The 20,200-nt window shown below is 43.6% G+C and overlaps 1 protein-coding gene across 1 annotated transcript in view; it reads left to right on the top strand.

The window, feature by feature from the left end:
• The window catches only part of LOC124711970 (serine protease inhibitor I/II-like), a 187,428-nt gene extending 173,531 nt beyond the window's left edge, over positions 1–13,897 (top strand). Inside the window, exons 5-6 of the mRNA XM_047242253.1 lie at positions 10,439–10,489; positions 13,781–13,897. Coding sequence (XP_047098209.1) covers positions 10,439–10,489; positions 13,781–13,823 — 94 coding nt within the window. The 3' untranslated portion in view covers positions 13,824–13,897. The remainder of the gene's footprint in view (positions 1–10,438; positions 10,490–13,780) is intronic.
• The last annotated feature ends 6,303 nt before the right edge of the window (positions 13,898–20,200 follow it).

Below are 20,200 nucleotides of genomic sequence, written 5' to 3'. Positions count from 1 at the left end.
GTGTGGGCTCGACTGGACTCCATGTTTCGAAGTGGTGGGTGCGCGCTAGTTGTTGCAGTTTGGCGCCTGCTCTGGAGGTTTTCTAGAATTCCAGTCAGGATGTTTGGCATTGAAGTCTCCCCCTATTATGAGTTTGCCTTCAATTTGCCCTAGAGCAGCTATGTCTCCCTCAGTCATCGGCGAATATTGAACTGGTTAAACGGGCTCAGGGAGCTCGCTTAAATCAGGAGGTCCGGCCAATCAGAGTGTTGGTAGATGGCGCCCTTATACGGTTGCTCACTCTGGTGGCAAGGGCAGCGCCGCCAGGGTAATCCGTATCGATAGGGGTGTGTACGCTGCTGCTAACCCCGTGACGGCGCGTTCACTGGCGCCAGTTGTTGACATCGTGTGCGGCGCCAGCGGTACTCGCTGTGTGCCGCGTCTGTTGTAGCACGCCGCGCCCAGTTGGCGGCTGCTGTGCGGCGGCCGATACGACAGCACTAAGAGCATTCTTCACTAACGTCAACTCACAACAACCAATCTCAAAGTTAACTAACGCTCACGATCGTTATAGCCTGTATTTAAAGCGAACTTGATTTGCATCCTCATAGTGGCGCGACTAACGCGAAATTGGGATAGACATCATCTTTCAGACGTTGAAACACGCCTACCAACGGTCGTTTGTGTCGCACAAATAGTGCTTGGCGTTTCGATTTTTTTTTTCGTCAGTGTATTTCATCACTTGTCAAACTAGGTGCAACAGCAGCACTTCGCTACTATTCACTTATTATTTTAGGATATGGAAGCAAGTATCAGATATAGCTCGTATGCTGTTGTACAATAATGGTTGATTGTTGATTCAAAGAACCTCAAAGCTGGAGCTACATTTTGTAAGAATGACCGAATCTGTTGTCTTGGCAAACTGGCGTGACCACTCTTCATTTACACCAGATACACTGTGAAGCACTAAAAATCTCTTTTCGTATATATAGATCTTCTTCTGTATGGCAACAGTTTGGTTGCCGAAGAAACTTGATTTTCTTTTTGTATTGCATATTTACGTCACATACAGTGTACAACTTTCTCTTTATATGAACAACAGTGCCACGAGTTTGGGCGTCCAGATTGAGGGAATATCATCTGGCAACATCAAAGAGAAGCAAAAAGGAATAAAACAAGCAATAAATATCGATTCCTGCTGTGTCCAAATGTTATTATTACTTTCTGGATAAGAAGTTCCCAAAATCTTCCAATCTAACAATTAGCGAAATGCAGAATAACCATTCGCACACAAGAAAGAATTAATGTGCTGCAAATTTGAAATGAATAATTTGTTGCGTAGTCACAACATTCACTCGCTGGATTGTTTCAAATGGAAACATTGAAGTAAAATATGTAATGCATGCATGGCTTGTGTGCATCAGCATACAACAAGCTTGACATCAACATCCGTCAAATAAATAGATATTGCCCATTGAAACATTACAGTGAATTCCACAAAATGTAACGGAACATACACCTTGCATGTATGAGAGAAACGATGAAAAAAAGCAAAGCTATGATGTGAGTGCATGACTTTGTAGTTCAATCGGACTTAACTTTGCGAAAACATCAGAACGTGTTGTGCCATATTTAGCTGGTTTAGGGCTACTACATTTCCTTGAAATACCTTGATCCGCAAGCTTTTCCTTGCACTGTCCATCGTGAATCTACAAATTATAAACATAAAACTTGGAAACTAGTGAGTGAAAACATGGAAATGAACAGTCAATATTTCAAGCAAAAGCAATAGTTTAGCTAAAGTATTTATCTGTGGCAAATAACAGCAGGCTTTCCACTTATGTTTGTGCATCCGTAGGTGAGATTTTTATGCAAATCTGCGTTTGCATTTCGATAGATAATAGTATTATACACACCTGCTGCTCACAGTGTCTTGATTTCTGCAAATGGCACACGGCGTAAGTTGCTAGCTTCACGTTTCTAACATCGTTGGTTTAAACAAAGAACTTGAGGCCTCTGGCAGCGTAAGTTTGTTTGGGCCCAATGCGCTATGCAAATTAGTCTACTCAATGAGTAACCGGAAGAGAAGTGTGTAGTGCATGGAATATGCCAGAATTTTTGAATTCAGGGCTTTGTTCGTGATAGGAGGCGAATATACTAAAGGTCTCCGCCTCTGGGGGGGTGAGCTAACGGCCGGAGGTGGTGGAAAGGTCTCATTTTTTAGTTTTACGCTTACATCTCGGGAACGCAGAACTGTAGAAAAAAATGTTCCAAATAAAACAAAAGCTAGTTAATTTCCTATAAAACTCTCTTTTTACGTATTATTAATATTCCCACCGGTTTTCCAGATGAACTTTATTGAAAAACGATTATTTCCGAAAAAAATCATTTTTACCTCACACTTTCTGTAAACATTTGCTTCTAGTGTCTCCCACGATCGTTTCACAGAAAAATTGTCAGAAACGAAGGGACAGAGCATTAAATTTCCTTCAATATCATGTACACTTTTGCCACTTTATCTCCATCCAATCAAAAGCTACAGAGTTTAAAGGTGTTCGCTGAATTTCGATGTTCCTCTAGAAATGACTGTTTTCAGAGCCTGTTGTGTTTTAACTGCTGAAACTTGCTATCATTATTAACAACGCTTTAACAATGGAAATAAAGTAACTGCAATTGAAACACAACACTTCTTTATGGTTACAGCTTTTATTACATTATTACGATTCATATAATGGAGGTATTTGCATGGACTGATAGAAATTAAAAAATGAAAAACCTGTGCAGTCAAGGCAACAACATCTTGTTTTTTTTTTTTTTTTTTTTTTTTTTAGGCCAAAGCGTTGAGGCTCATTCTTCTACGTCAGCAGTGGAGACGTCGTCCAGCTAGAATGACAAATTATCGATGTCGTCGTCATCACCTTCTTCCTGAATTTACATTGCGATACCGTTGTTGCAATTGCCCTTGCAATTCGGGAATGTGATAGAGCAGTTTAACAATGCTTTTCTATAACTACACCTTGGACTGTAATACCCTTCAGTGCATTTGCAAAAAAATCATCTTCAAGATTTAGTCCGGGGGAGCGTGTAGCTCTGATAGTTGGTCTTGGTATGAACTATCAAAACAGAACTGTTGAAGGGGTATGAGGATCACATATTTGTGATCGCAGGATGCAACAGATGCTAAGTACGAATAATTTGTTTTAGAGGCACCGGCTACAAATTGTTAGTTGCTATGATAACAAGAAAAATAACGAGAAAGAATAGTGACTCTATCGTTCGAAAAGCTACTGAGAAAAAGAGACAAGATATTCAGAAAGAAAGCTGCCAAGAGGATACAGATTCTCTCACCCGATATCTTCAAACCTTTGAGAAGACTATGTAAAAAAAAAAAAAAAAAGAGGGAAGAAAATCTGATGAACCAAAGTTAAAATGTGTTGCTATTGGACATGCCATCGCATCCGTTGTCAGGTTTCGTATCTTCCTGTCACCAATATTGAAAGGCAATCTACCTTCTGCTACACAGGAAATACGCCTCAAAAACCTTGATCCATCTTCTAGCAAGTATGGGTTTCGGCGCAACACACCACGAAGCACAAAAATAGGAAATACCAGTGATATCCTACGCTCAGTTAACCTACAAACCAACTGCATTCAAACAACTTGTTTTTTATAAATTGGATATTTGCACTATGGAGGGGCTTAATACCTTCCATGCTGTGGGTGGGATGAAATATATCACTCCATTCAAACATGTTGAGATTAAGGAATACCAAGAGGAAAAACGATGCCTACGTCTGCTGAAACTGGAAAACTCGGAGCTTTTCCGCTGGAAACGTACACAGCTATGGAAGGAAGTCTTCAGAATGTGACTGTGGCACTCACTGATGTACAAGAAGAGCCACCACATCCTGCACGACATGCCATTCTGTGGTTTGTTGCCAAATAGCAAGGTATTTCTGTCCCGACTTGGAAGAGGTACATGCACTATAAAACAAGAGGAAAACCAACTGAAAAGACTTCCGTTATTACCCTTCCTTTTATAAATGCTCCTCCATCAGACTACGTCACAGTTCATACAGAGCTGCACTACGCACGCAAGTTGTATGCCGAAATTCCTGAAAACCATGTATTCATAACTTTTGATCAACTCCTGTACTGCAAAGCTAGGGATGTTTTTAGAGCTGTAACGAATACATCACACTCTGAGCTGTCGAGTTGTACGTCTCGCAGATTTCTTCTGCTGTTATCATTTTTGGGGTGTGTGGTGTACTTCTAGATGGGAGATGGTTGGAAAGAAGTTTTGTCCACTGTATATTCTCTGTTATCAGTGGACAAAATTCCGGATGGGCACGCCTCTGCCAGAGCAGCGTGCGGTAAGTTTATTATTAAAAATTCCTTGTCAAACAGGTTATGACGAAGCCGAACTTTCGGAGGGAGAGCAGACATGCATCAGCATCTTTACGTCAGATTTCATCTTCGAACCTCCCTCACTGAATTCTTTGAACCAAAACAAATTACTCGAAACATTGGCTATCAGATTTTCAGAAGCGATGGACTTCAAAACGGTGAAGGTCATTCATGCAAATAGGTCTGGCGATTTCCTTGCTCGCCTGAACTGCTGTAAGCGAATGATACCCTTTTTTCCCTCTGCTGTACACTTCCCGTACGCCAAATCTTGCTGCTTATATGTACAGGATTTGAGAAGCCTCTATTGACACCAGAGGAGTACGAGAAGTTCGTGAACAAAGCCTACTTCACTGTGAGAAAAAATGACCGGTTCTGGCGCGACATTTGGTCAGACATGCCCGTTGATACAACCTTGATGTGGTCATTCTCAAGCCGAGGTGCTCCAGCTCGTGGTAGAGGTATGACAGATAGTGTTCTCACTAAATGGGTAATTGGGATGATTGCAGCTTAACTCGAAGAATATTGAGGTGTCTTCATCAAGTAAGCAGCACAAGGATTTTGGCGAAGCTCGCCAAAGGAGAGACACAAATGACATTGGCAAGCTTACACAAAGGTTTGATAATCACCCTCCCTTCCTGAGGACCGAGAGAAACACGTCGATAGCGACAGGAATCGTGGGAGATGAATCAATCTTATGTCATGATTTAGTTACAAATGGCAAACAGACAATGGTAAAAATGGAAAACTTGCCCTTCACAAATATCATTCCTCCTCTATCCTCAATCGACAATCAAGATGACAATGAAAAAGTTGTCGTGGACCCATTTTTGCCTTTTCTGCCAGTTTTTACTACCAACAAGTCGGAAGAGGAATTGAAGAATTATGTGCAATATGAACTGGATCCTTATCCCCTGGCATTCTGCAACGAAAGTGTAGTGAAAAATTGCAGAAAATCAGCACTATGATCATTGTTGAACAAACTGATGTGGACGTTGATTTAACTATCTTGGAATTTGTTGCTGGTGGGGGATTCTCAGACCACAGAGGTGTTTAGCAAAAGAGGCAACTCTACCAACGATTTTTGGTGGTTACGTTATATTTCTGAAGAGCCATGAAAGTGGGAGAGGTTGTAGAGTGGTTTTGGATGGGTACACCGCCACACCACAGACCAAAAAAACAGCTAAACAAAGTCGGCGATATCGACTTCGCAGGTAGGTCAAGAGGAGTGTATGTTTCTCACGACCGCTGCAGCAGGAGTTGAAGTTGAACATGAAGAACAACACCCATTTGTTACTCTTACATGCATTCACAGGCTATGACACAACATCCGAAGCATATCGCGAGCCTGAAGAGGGTTTTGTCAAAATGTACCAGAAGTCCGAAATCACACAACGAGCAGCTTAGATATCTGCAGTTCTTCTTTCCCTGACTCCATTGAGACAGCCGGGATGATGGTTACTCTCTCGGTACGGCGCTCCAGTCACAGAAAAATCACTCGACGAAATTCGCTACAAATCATTTATCGAATAGCTGGAAACATGAAGCCTGATCTCTCAATTCTCTTTCCAACTGAGGGAGTTGTTAGGCAGCATGCATTCCGGTCGTACACCGAGTACATCTGTGGGTAGGGGAGGTATCTAATGGTGGGGTGCTGAATTGTTATTGGGAGAGAAGGAATGACCAACTATTTCCGGAACTAGATGCTGCCCCTGACGAAAACTTGAAGATGGTTTTTTGCCGATTCACGAAAGGATGTGACAGTGGCAAGTGAGGTTTTAGAAAAGCGTGGTTAAACTGCTCTTTCACATGCTCTAATTGCAAGGGCAATTGCAGCAGTGGAGTCGCAACGTAAATTCAGGAAGAAGGTGACGGCGATGACATCAATACTTTACCGATTTCATTGAACGACGGCTCCACTGATGACGAAGATTAATGAGCCTGGACCCTCCTCCAAAAAAAAAAAAAAAAAAAAAAAAAAAAAAAAAAAAAAAAAAAAAAAAAATACTATTAGACAATTATATGAATGGTAAATATAATGAAAGCTATAGCTATAAAGAAGTGTTGTCTTTCAATTTCAATTACCTAAAGTGTTGTTAATGACGATTGAAAGTTACAGGACTTAGACAACAGGCTCTCAGCACAGTAATTTCTAGAGGAACATCGAAATTCAGTGAACATATTGGAAATCCTGTTGGCTTTTGAAGATAAAGTAGCAAAATTATTTATAAAGTTAAAAAGAGAAACGATCGTTGGAGACACTAGAAGCAAATGTTTGACAGAAGAGGGAGGTAAATTTTATTCGAAAATCATCGATTTTCGAGTACGTCTATCTCGAAAACCGATTGGAATTCGACAAATATGTACGAGACAGTTTTACAGGAAATTTAATTTACCTTCATATTCAATCGGAACATTTTTTTCTACGGTGCGGAGTTCCCGAGATATAAGCGTATAGTTTAATGAAGTTTCGGTAGGTGGCGGCGCTATAGGCAGCCTTGAAAATAGCGTCTATAACGTGCACTCCAAGAAATCCACCAGGGTACCCGAGAGCGCTAATGTTTTGCTCCTTGGACTCGGGTAGGCAAGCGGGCCCCGTAGCGAATCCGCAAGGCGGATTAACGACGAGGGCCAGTATGGTGGCCAGCCTGGATGTGCTTTTTAGGCGGTTTTCCACATCCCACTAGGTAAATACCGGGCTGGTCCTCACGTTCCGCTTCAGTTACAGGACTCACAGGCATTTGAAACGAGTTCGCACTATTTTATGGCTTACACTAGACGCAGACAGCTTGGGTACACTACGTATGTCCGGGGGGGTTCAGGGTGGCGGCAGGAAGGACATCAGGCCACCCTCTGCAGCTAACATTGCCAAATCCGTAATAACACAACTGACCTATCTTTGATGTGGGACAAGGCCCAAAGAAAGGAAGAAAACGTGCGCTCCAAGCAGACAACTTCCGTAATGTTATTTTTGGGGGAAAAACAGAAATTCTCCAGACAGTCATAGGCTCTTGCAGAATGTCTGCGGTGAGAAAAAGGATAATGAGTCGTTGGGCGAGGCATCTGTCATCATCGCCACAAGGTCTCGCAAATCTGTCCGACCTCTCTTGTGCAAGTTGTTCGCCCACAGCTGTGACTCCTGCAGTTCTGGAACGTGCGTCACCCTCACTCGAGGTGATCGACGGATCACAGTAAGACACCCCACTGCACAACTGGATGTCTCTATTGGTATTGCTAACACATTCCTCCACCATTTGGGGTACTCAAAGCTGCATGCCCGCAGGGTTCCTCGCCGCCTAACAGAAGACCACAAACAGCAACGGAGGGCCATGTGTGCGGAAATGCTTGCGAGTTAAGGGGCTGATCGTGACTGTTTCGTTTTTTATCAAACATTGTCACAGGCGATGGAAAATGGGTTCATCACATCGAACGGGAAACAAACATGCAATCCACGCAATGGCACCACACCACCTCTTCTCTGAAGAAAACCCTCAAACCCGCACCCTCAGCCGGTGAAGTCATGGCGACGGTGTTTTGGGACTCTGGAGGGCCTCCTTTATGGTGCCGTAAGAACTTGGCTCCAAAGTCGACCGGTAGAAGGGTACCATGCGGACATGTAGGTTCTCCCAGTAAGGTTGAGTAAGACCGTCGCATTCAACGGAGATTATGTTGAAAAGTAGGGTTTTGTAGCCAAAAGAATGGGGAATAATGAGGCATATTGGACTCCTGAATAACGCCAATAGACCTTAAGAAAAAAATGTTTGCTTTACATACTGAACGCCCCTTGTTAACGAATCAAGTCTATGCAGGGCTTCTAATCAGCATTGTACGCAATATTGGATCACTTAACCACGAAGATGTAGCCGTCGGCAGCTCAAGTACAATGCAGAAGCCTCTTTCTCCATCTCCACTGGAATCGCCGTCGTCTGGCAGACAACAATCACTCCACTGGGTTGTTTGTGTTCACACAGCGGTCCCGGGCGGGACGACCTTTACAGCGTGCAGTAGACAGCTCGTTGACGTGCGAGTTGCAACAAGGCTCCCCGTTCTTGGGCATGCACCAACTGCCGTGCACGCCGTCCGTCGCTTCTCCACCTCGACTCCAGCGGCGCACTCTCTGGATTCCAGAACAGCATTATACCAAACATAAGTCTCTGCCCACGGAAAAGACATACATGCCATTCGACACTGAACAATTACATGTAAAACTGCATTTTATTTTATAGCTTCGTGGCTGTTTTAGAAATAGTGTCGCAGTAGCGTACTTTGTAAATTAATTATCTCGTTCAGTGATGATTTACACACAACAAAAAAAGTTTTGCTTCACCCTGGTTCCCAGAATTCCTTAAGATAGACGTTGACTGTAGATATTGTATCACAGACACAGTCCCTTAGACTGTTCAAAGATGTCACTGAACGCGCCCACAGATGTAAAAAACCATGCATGAGAAGCGCCTATTAGACGGAGGGACTCCGGCAGCCGATCAGTTTCAGTCATTCCACCTGGAAGGAGGCACACGGCTCGTTTTGTGTTTAGTTCAACCATGCCTAGATGGTCAATACCGCGGATTGATCGCGTCCGCGTTGTTAGTTTGTGCCAGGCGTCTCGGAGTGAACCAAAGCGTTGTTGTTCAGACATGGAGGAGATAGAGAGAGACAGAAACTGTGGGTGACATGCCTCGCTCAGGCCGCCCAAGGGCTACCCACGGATTATGGCTCGGAGGAACCCTGACAGCAACGCCACCATGTTAAATAATGCTTTTCGTGCAGCCACAGCACGTCGTGTTAAGGATCAAAATGTGCGCAATAGGCTGCAAGATGCCCAACTTCACTCCTGACGTCCATGGCGAGGTCCCTCATTGCAACCACGACACCATCAGCGTGGTACAGATGGGTCCAACGACATGCCGATTGGACCGCTCAGGATTGGCATCACGTACTCTTCACCGATGACTGTCGCATATGCCTTCACACAGACAATCGTCGGAGACGTATTTGGAGGCAACCCGGTCAGGCTGAACGCCTTGGATACCCTGTCCAGCGAGTGAAGCAAGGTGGAGGTTCACTGCTGTTTTGGGGTGGCATTATGTGCGGCCGACGTACACCCCTGGTGATCATGGAAGGCTCCATAACGACTGTACGAAACGTGAATTCTATCCTCCGACCGATAGTGCAACCATATCGGCACCTTATTGGTGAGGCTTCGTCTTGAAAGACGACAAATCGCACCTCCATCGTGCACATCTTGTGAATGGCTCCCTTCGGGATAACGACATCGGTCGACTAGAGTGGCCAGCATGTTTTGCAGACATGAATCCTGTCGAACATGCCTTCGATATAAGTGTGCAGGCTTTCGTGGCCGTTGTCACCGAAGTTAAAATCCTCTGGGTTATTAGGCCGCGTAGTATTTCTTCTAAAATGATCAACGTTTCGAACCCTCTGCTGGGATCTTCCTCAGGATCTTCTGGTGTCCACTTCTGCTAGAACTCGTCTCTGACAGTGTTCTAGCAGTAGTGGACAGCAGCGATGCCTGTGATAGATTGGAAAAGGGCTGTTTATAGACGACGTGACCCACGAACCACTCTGAGAGATTTATGCCGAAACACCGTTGAGGAGTGGGACAATCTTGACCAACAGTGCCTTGATGAAGTTGTGGATAGTACGCCATGGCGAATACAGGCATGCATTAGTGCAGGAGGAAGTGCTTCTGTGTATTAGAGGTAGCGGTGTGTACAGCAATCTCTGAAGATCTCGATGTACGGTGGTAGAACATGCAATGTGAGGTTTTCATAAACAATAAAAATGGCGGAAATGATGTTTATGCTGTTCTCTATTCCAGTTTTATGTACAGGTTCCGTAACTCTTGGAACCGAGGTGATGGAAAACTTTTTTAGGTTTTTGTGTATTCTGTTTTGTTATGGATGAGCAGTGTACCATAATGTGAAGTAATTGTATCTGTCCTAAAGCAATTTTGTGTAGAAAGCTTACCAACTACAGACAGGGACCGATGTTACAGTAAAATTCATGTGTCTGTAATGACTTGTGCATGTTACAGGGGCGAGACCGCCGAAGCCGGCCCAGAAGAAACCGCCGCCGACCGAGGATGGTAATTATGCATTTACCAAAATAATCTTGCACTTATGCGTGAACTCAATTTATTCGATGCTACTCGCTTCCATTTTTCTTTACATCTACTCATTCGAATTTTCTTGACGCTGTTGCCCATATTAAGTTCGTCAGTTTGTGGTACAACTCGACCTAGTGTGCTCGCTATTTCCACTTCATTTGTTTTCGTTTCTCCTTCTCATTCCACTTGATGCTCTTGACTCGACTGCAAAACGATGACTTGATTTCACCTTGACGAGATATTTGCGCCTGCACGTATCAGCTGGTATCCCGTATCACTAGGAAGCTGTAGAGGCCTTCTGCGGTAGCAAGAATCCCTCTGATGCTCCGTTGAGTTGCAGAGTGAACATGCAAGCGGCTGATTTTCGCATGGAGTAACCGCATTAGTCTGACTGTAGGAGAAACCGTCGCTTGACTGAGGTTTATTAAATTTTAAGAAAGTGTTATTCATCCACGGAAGAAGGGACTTGCAAAGCCCATAAAACCGATTCTTGCGTACTGTTCGTCATTATGGGACAATTAACAGGTAGAATTAATAGAAAAGATAGAGACGATCCAAAAACGACCGTCGTGTTTCGTTGTGCATTCGTCTTAGTAAGCGATAAACAGTCAACAAACATAGCGGCAGTCGCTACAGAAGCGTTGTGTACAACAGAGATGTTGACTTTTAGAAAAGGGCACGATCCGTGAAAAGTCGGGCAACACATTGTTCCCTCCCAATACGTCTCGTGAAACGGTCACGGTGGGAAAAATCAGGAAAATTAGCCCGCATGTTGAGGTTTCACGACAAACGTTTTTCCCACACACCATTCGTGATTGGAACAGGGATAGTGCCAGAAGTACCCTTCGCCACGCACTGTACGGTGCAATTTGCGGAGTATGGATCTATGAAGGTCCGGCGAAGTGTAGGCGATCTGTCAAAGGAATCGCATAGAAGACGCTGTTGAGGCCTTTTCAATCATGACAACAGACATCTGCTGATGTGGTAGTTGAAGGCACTTTCTGAATTAAAGAATGCTCTGCTAAGATCTTAACTGGTTGGTGTAGCCGATACGAAGGTTATCAGTGATGGTCCGTGATCTTAAAATGCGAATATTTTGAACGAAGGCGGCGTTGTCTGATGATATCTTATAGGGTAAATTTAAATAACCGGTGTTCAAGGAAACCTGCTGGGTCTGTAGCACAAGGTGCGTCTGAAAAGTTAGGTGAATGGTTTCAGAAAATAAACAAAAGTTACATACAAAAATCTTTACTGCCCTTCAAAGTAATCATCGTTAGCTACAACACACTTATGACACCCCGGATGTAAAGTTTTTGGAACCGTTCCAGGCACCGTGGCCATGCGCAGCGTCTGCGAAACAGGGAAATAAAAATAAGTCTGCAGGCGCCAAATCTGGAGACTGAGAAGGCTCAACAGCCATCTGGCGTTGGAACAGAACGTTGAGGACGCAGACATCGTGGATTCCGAACAATGCTTGGCAACGGAGCTTCGAGTGATTCCAAAAGAAGAGTTTCCTGACAAGTTCTAACGGTTTTACAACCAGTTTCAAAATTGTGTTGTAGCTTTACTCTGACGTCCAGTAAAAGTATTTTGATTGTAACTCTTGTATCCTTTATTCTCTGCGACCATTCCCCGAACTTTTCAAAGGCACCTTGCATATATTCGAAGAGATCATGAGAATAAGAGATATTGCGTGAAGTTCTATTGCGTACCCCGATACACTCTTTATAGTTATTCTCAGTTCATTGTTAGATCACTTCAGTAATGGAAGAGATAGAAAGATTTTCAATATTCATACGAAGCACCTTCCGTTCGGCACTCCTGAGTTGCTTACGGAACATATACACAAATTATATGGATATCAGAAGTATTATATTTCATGCAGTTGAGAGTCAGTCTACTTACCATGAACAAGAATAGCTTTAGAATGTTGTTTGTTCTCTTCTTCAGTTCATGATCTGAATTTTTAACAACTGCGGTTGTAAAATTGTATAGAAAGCGTCTCTGGAGTTCGAGGCTTGTCATTAATTTGTGTTACTATACGAAATGACTCAACTGGCTCTATGATTGAACACCGAGAAACACCGCAACTTACAGTACTGTTAAGCGACACTGCAAAGGATCTTTCTTCTTGCTACCGGTACCGATTAAATACGACACGAATCAGTTAGATCAAAACCTATAATTCGGCAATATTCAAGACATTTATTAGTACAGAGACGAGAAACTTTGCTGTATTTCTTTTCTTTATCATAACTGTACAGTTACATTTGTGATTTTTACTCCAGTTATTTATGTCCTCTGGAAATGAATTTCCACTTTCATTAGAAAAAGCATTCAGTTTATTTGTTAATGTACACGGAAGACGTAACCACATCCTCAATAGGAGGGCTTGCTGGAAAGCTAACTATGAAAGCAAACGTACATGTTTCTGGATTCTGATAATGAACAGTGAACAAAAAGTTAGGTATTGTAAATGCGCTCTGCCGACGATCTGTAGATCCTAGTCCAGGTAATGAAAATCTCTAAAATGAATATTGTTGACATGCAAAGGCAATTCACAACCAAATAATTAAAATAGGTTACCTGATCTTATTTTTTGTTTTGGAAAATCTTACAATGGCACTAAAAACAAATGTCCACACTTCTATGTTATAGCAACGTACAGTTGAGTTTATGAATTCATGTGTGTGTGTGTGTGTGTGTGTGTGTGTGTGTGTGTGTGTGTGTGTGCGTGCGTCTGCATATGTTTATATTTCAGTTAATAATTTTAAACATAAATGCAACATAATTATAAACTACTAAGTAAATTATTACAATGTAGAAAATATAGCCTTTTTATTACATCACGTGACAGGTTCAAAAATGGTTCAAATGGCTCTGAGCACTATGGGACTCAACTGCTGAGGTCATTAGTCCCCTAGAACTTAGAACTAGTTAAACCTAACTAACCTAAGGACATCACAAACATCCATGCCCGAGGCAGGATTCAAACCTGCGACCGTAGTGGTCTTGCGGTTCCAGACTGCAGCGACTTTAACCGCACGGCCACTTCGGCCGGCGTGACAGGTTCCAAATCATAAGAACGTACGAGAAACATGTTGCAAGAAACATGAAAATAACCAACAATAGTCTAATTCCATACCATCTTCATGGGCAGAAATCCCTGTATAGTTACGTGTTCCATCTTCAAGATAGTACTTTGTAAGAAACATATTATTCTCGAATATATACATACATACATAGATGGCTGATTGCATTCGCTTGCAGGGAAATGCTGTATACCCAACCAAACATACAAGGAGGACTGTAACGTGTGTTTGTGTGCAGCGGATGGGATAGGAGCAACCTGTACTCTACGCGCCTGTGTTGGAGATAATTGGTAAATACTTTTACTAACCCATTTCATAATAAATTCACAAAAATACTGCAACGAAGGCACACCTTACGCGATGTTATAGTTTGCTTACTATTAAGTTCACACTGTGACTTTTAACTGACAGTAACACTATTCACAGCTGAAAACTGATGTTTTCCCAGAGGTACTAGTCTCTATCCTACACGGACTTCAAAATAAGCAAGCTTGAATACTTCCGAAAAGCATCTAATTTGGTACCACATTGATAACACACCGACCTTCATTAACAGAAATACGATAACGTGGCTTAGCAAACAAAATTTGTGACTGTGTTCAGAATTGTTTGATAGGGAGGAGAACCACGAAGTCTTGGATAGAGAGAGATCGACAGATGTAGAAATGATTTCAGGTATGCCCCAGGGAAGTTTATTGGGACACTTGATCTTGATGTTATTTATTAATGACTTGACAGACAATACTGATACTACCCTGGCAATTTTGGCGGATTATAGAGTAATATGTAATAAAGTCTGCATGTAAAAACGTCTGAACAGAGCTGCACAAAAATCCAGCAAAGTCCTGGTAGAATTTCGAAGTGGTGCAAAGATGGGCTACTTCCGTTTAATCTACAGAATGGTAAAACTGTACCCTTGAGAACACAAAGGACGGTAGTTTCCTACTAATAACAGGTCAGTGAGGCAAAAGTGGACTCAGTTAACTCATGTAAATAGCTGGATGCTATAATTTGTGTGGATTTGGAATGGAATTATTACATAGGGTGAGTCATAGGTGAAGAGGGTTACAGACTTTGGTTCATCAGCTGGATAACGTAAAAATACAGTTAATGTACAGAGTAGACTGTTTTCAGAGCACTCATGCAACCGATCCCAGCAAGTGTGTGGGAACCAGGATGAACGTGGGATGTTGACTACGTACAAAAAAGGGCAGCACGACCGGTGAGAGAGTGTCTCTGAAATACAGAAAGGCCTGAATTGGCAGACGTTTGAAGATAGATGAAAATTATCCTACGATACCCTGCTTACTAAGTTTCAAGAATCAACATAAGGGAAAAACCTAGAAACATGTTTCAGTCATGTATGTATCGCTCCCATAGGTACTGCCGTTTACAAGCCGCGTCACTTCAAAAAGCTCTCTGGTTTTCGATAGCTATCTCCGAAATCATCATGAGGAGTCAAAAGCACTGACTACCGGGGCTGGCAATTTTTTCCTTTAGTGTTATTTCATCCTCCCTCGCCCCCCCCCCCCCCACCACATGGGAGGGAGGTGGGCTGTCAGCGGTACAGTCAACCAGCTCTTCAGCGAAGTGACAAGATAATCTACAGGAGATGAGAGAATAATAACCAGGAAGGTGAGACGTGTACAATGAATTTAGGACTTTTTAAATGTGAAAATAAAGTGGAAATTTTCATATATGACCTTCCTGTCTGTTAAAAAACAATTGTAGTAAAAGTTAAATCATTAGAAATAGTATAAGATGACATTTGAAAGGATCTAAAATAACCTTTAAAAGCCTTGACGCAGATCACTGACGTTAAAAAGAAGAAATTCACAGGCACTAAAGCTACAAGGATCTGCTGTGGGTTAGGTGGTCTGCTACTGTAGGGCAACGGTTGGTAGAACGGAAGTGGTATGTGAATGGGTGAGTGGAGGGGATGTATTGAGGGAGTGGCTGTTAGGATACAAGAAGGGTTGGAGTGAAGAGCTACAGTGAGGTTAAAATTTGACGAGGAGATGGTACTACGGAAAGAAGGGTGGAAGGAAAAAATGGGGGTAGGGCAAATGTGAGGGAGGGACGGTGAGGAAGCCCAGACGAAGTGGAACGGTTGGGGCGAGTTTAATGCTGATGGGAGGAGTACAGAGTTCATGACCTGGGAGGGCGAGGCGGTTGAAGTCCTTTGGGAAAGTATGTGGAGCGTGTGGGGTTAGTGGGACGTGATGGTAGAGGCAGCGTACTACGGTTGGATAGAACAGCGGAAACAAAGGATTATTGGAGTCGAGTTTGCGGATGATGTAGGTTGTTCGGAGGTTTTCAATATGAGTTAGGAGAGGGAGAAATTTGATAAGTAGGTAAAGGATCCAGGTGGAGAAAATTAGACGCGCTGGGAAGGCGTGGTGTTCAGCGAACTAGAGAGACTTGCAAAACAGGGTCAGCGCTGGCACAGTTTCCCACGTATAGAGGTGCGATAGCAGCCTTTGGAACCTTCCAGACGATTAGTCCAGTGAAACATGCTTGAAAATTGCTGACTAGTACAAAACACAGAAAAATAGAAAAAAATATTGAGTGATTAATAGACGAATAACACTTTAGTTCGCGGACGGGGAAAGGTTAAAAAAAATGGTTCAAATGGCTCTGAGCACTACGTGACTTAACTTCTGAGGTCATCAGTCCTCTAGAACTTAGAACTACTTAAACCTAACTAACCTAAGGACATCACACACATCCATTTCCGAGGCAGGATTCGAACCTGCGACTGTAGCGGTCGCGTAGTTCCAGACCGAAGCGCCTAGAAACGCTCGGCCACTCCGGCCGCCGAAGGGGTAAGGTTCCAGGGAAACAATGCAGAGACTGGTCTTGGTAATGGAATATAAATTGAAGATGGATTAGGATGCGTCCCTAGAGAAAGCTTTCATTAATTTAAAGTGGAACAATATGTACACAATCCTTGGACTATAGGAGTCAAAATCAAGAGAGAGAGACGAATAATCTACAGCATCTACAAAACCGAGGTGGGAGATATAAAAGTGAAAGGCTAGCAAAGACGTGTTAGCATGGGTGTCAGAGGGGATTGCAGCTGTAAACATAGGCTTCTGCGGCCGTTGACACAGTCAATAAAATTCTTCAGAGTTTGAGGCCGCATTGTCGACCATAAAATTCCGACGTTTCGGCGACTGTTGCAAGGCGCCTTCCTCAGGGTGTATTGCTAACAATACTCCCTGAGTAAGGCGCCTTGCAACAGTCGCCGAAACATCAGAATTTTATAGCCGACAATGCGGCCTCAAACCCAGAAGAATTTTATTGGGGACTGCAGCTATTCAACTTGGATGTCGAGGATGTAGTTGAGAAAGCTTGATAAAATTTCTAAAGGGGAATAAATGTTCAAGATGAACGGATATCAGTGCTAAGGTTTGTTTCTGACCATGACGGAGGCGGAGTGAGGGAGGCAGCTACCGTCACTTTTCTGCTGGTGTTCATATAGTGTGTAAACATAGCCCCACACATGATAATGCATGCCGCTTCGCTGACTTGAGTGCTGAAGCCCTGTAACAACTATATGCTTGTTAGTCGTTGTAAAAACTATTACACACGCGGAGAATCGAGTGCGTCTTGTGTTAGTAGGCCAATCAGAAAAGAAATATTGCACCATTGACACAGAAGCGCAGTGGATTCCTACAATTGCACACGAAGACGATAGCATTTCCCCAATTACACTCGTGAGTATAACCAAGTCAGAAAACGGCAGAAAGACCTAGACAATATCGTGAATGTAACTTATCAGACACATTTCCATTAGCACTATCCTACTGACTTTGGTTTTTGTACATTTCGAAACCCACTGATGATTTTAGCTACTGTACACTTTAGTACCGAGCACTTACAGAGGACAGGTACTAATCGTGAGCCAGCGTTCATCAGAGATGTATTCACTATCATCAAGAAGAAACAGCCACGAAGTGCTAGCGCGTTCGAGACTAACTTGGAAGCTGTGGTAAGTAGCGGAGTTGCGTACCCAACTGTAACCCCGATGGTGGGCGGTACATCAGCTTCTGGCATTCATCGACGACGCTGGAGCTGCCCTCTGTGTAATAGATGATAAAATAACGCAGCAGTATGGCCGCTACCCTGGAGTTTGCAAGAACCACCCACTAGTACGAAACCGCCAGAAATGTCCTAGTGTAGCGACTGAGTCCGTAGACGATGGTGTAAGGAGCATACAGAGTAACTGTCCATGCTTTCCCATTAAGCAAGTCTGTCCTTGAACTGACTCAGTGAGCCGCCGCGTGGGAATTATTCCTATCTGTTATTTGGAGACGCTCTCGAAGTCTTACGTCCTCCTGCAGAGCCGTAGCAGCGCCGTCGGACTCTGAAAGTGCAGTACTATTGTCTATGTTTTGCGTAATGAACCGGGAAGAAGCTTTTTGTGCAACTGACTTTTACATGGGACGCCACTATGGTGCGTTTATTTAAAACACATCGTAAAATGAGCTTGTTCACGCTGATTATAAGCTAACTATTAACGCTCTACCGCATGACTAGTTCGGGCAACGGCAGTGGATACACCGGTTCCGGTGAGATCACCGAAGTTAAGCGCTGTCGGGCGTGGCCGACACTTGGATGGGTGACCATCCAGCCGCCATGCGCTGTTGCCATGTTTCGGGGTGCACTCAGCCTCGTGTTGCCAATTGAGGAGCTCCTCGACCGAATAGTAGCGGCTCCGGTCAAAGAAAACCACCATAACGACCGGGAGAGCGGTGTGCTTACCACACGCCCCTCCTATCCGCATCCTGAACTTAGGATGACACGGCGGTCGGGTGGTCCCTGTGGGCCACTAGTGGCCTGAAGACGGAGTGCATGACTAGTTCGAAAGGCATCCTATCAACGACTGCTGACTATGGCTCACAGTCTATAACTTGAGCATACAATCGGTATAGTTCGTAAAAGATGGAACATCTTCGGTTACGCCAAAGCTATTCATTTATTTATTAATATCGACGTTTCCTGGTATTGTAAAATTGCTGGAAGACAGTATTTATGACCGTAGACTCCTCCTGATGTTTGAGGGCGAAAAGGCAACTTTTGTTAGCAGATATTTGTTAATAAGAGTTACGTGATTCACTCCAGAATAAATGTACCTTCCCTACGTATCTCTTTGCTGATGTCATGAGCATTTCCTGCATCGGCACACCATCTCACTGACTCTGAAAGCACCAGCTGGACAACGCCTCTGCTAGCCAGCGCGGGGTGCTACCGCTCGCTCCTTACTCCGTAGGCACTGCAGAGCACTGATACATTTAGTTCAGATATGTGAAATAGCAAACCTGGAAATAAAGTAAACTGCGCTCGTCTCTGAAAATAAGGAATATCTTACAAGCTTTTAAAAGCACAGACCTCAGAATATAGTTAACTGCCAGCCACGTCATTCCTCTGTCTATTACCTCATTCTTGCATCTAGCCATTCCTTCTATTCTAGAGCCTTTAAGAGGTTCATTGTTGCACACTGCCATTTTTCCCATTCTCCAACTCTTATTAATTCATTGGTGTCACTCCTCCAATTCTCCAGCCCTTGTAAGTTCATCGATGGACCTTGCCATTCCTCCCACTCTCCAACTCCTAGAAGAGCGCTTTATAAATACAAAAAACACTGCACTCTATTTCACGTCTTTTTCCCACTCCGGTAAACGGACGGTCCCGTTATTGCAGTGACGGAGTGTCGTTGCAGGGAACCTGGGCCGTAAACTAAGGATTCAGCGTCAAAGCGCAAATATTCAAGACGCATCGAGGCACGGCGCCGGAACTGCAGCCGTTGCCTCCCTGTTGCGTCAGCCAGATCCCTCGTCACCCACAACTGGCCAGCGGGACGTACAATGGAGTTGACCACATTGGATCTCAGTGCTTCAGTTCATTCTGACTCGTTTTGTAATTCAAGCTCACAGTTTCACGTAAAATGAGTTACTTACACTTCTGGAGCTACAGAAGAATGCTGAAGATTACATGGGTAGATCACATAACTAATAAGGAGGTATTGAATAGAATTGGGGAGAAGAGGAGTTTGTGGCACAACTTGACTAGAAGAAGGGATCGGTTGGTAGGACATGTTCTGAGACATCGAGGGATCACCAATTTAGTATTGGAGGGCAGCGTGGAGGGTAAAAAACGTAGAGGGAGACCAAGAGATGACTACACTAAGCACATTCAGAAGGATGTAGGCTGCAGTAGGTACTGGGGGATGAAGAAGCTTGCACAGGATAGAGTAGCATGGAGAGCTGCATCAAACCAGTCTCAGGACTGAAGACCACAACAACAACACAACACAAAATTATTCAGTAAAGATTTTCTCCTGCTTTATCAGTTACCAAAATAACCATTTGTTATCAGGTGAGTTACGCAATAGTGATCATTAAGGCTAAATGAGGCGGAATGATATGTGGAATGGAGTGGCGATTTCAGCCCAGTGTCACAAAATGTTCATATGTTTGTGAATTCATAAGGGACCAAACTGCTGAGGACATTGGTCCCTATACTTACACACTACTTAACCTAACGTTTGCTAAGGACAACACACACCCATGCCCGAGGGAGGACTCGAACCTCC

Source organism: Schistocerca piceifrons, chromosome 8 (genome assembly GCF_021461385.2).
Source record: "Schistocerca piceifrons isolate TAMUIC-IGC-003096 chromosome 8, iqSchPice1.1, whole genome shotgun sequence".
NCBI classification, from domain to species: Eukaryota; Metazoa; Arthropoda; class Insecta; order Orthoptera; family Acrididae; genus Schistocerca; species Schistocerca piceifrons.
This window is presented reverse-complemented; position numbering and strand designations above follow the sequence as displayed.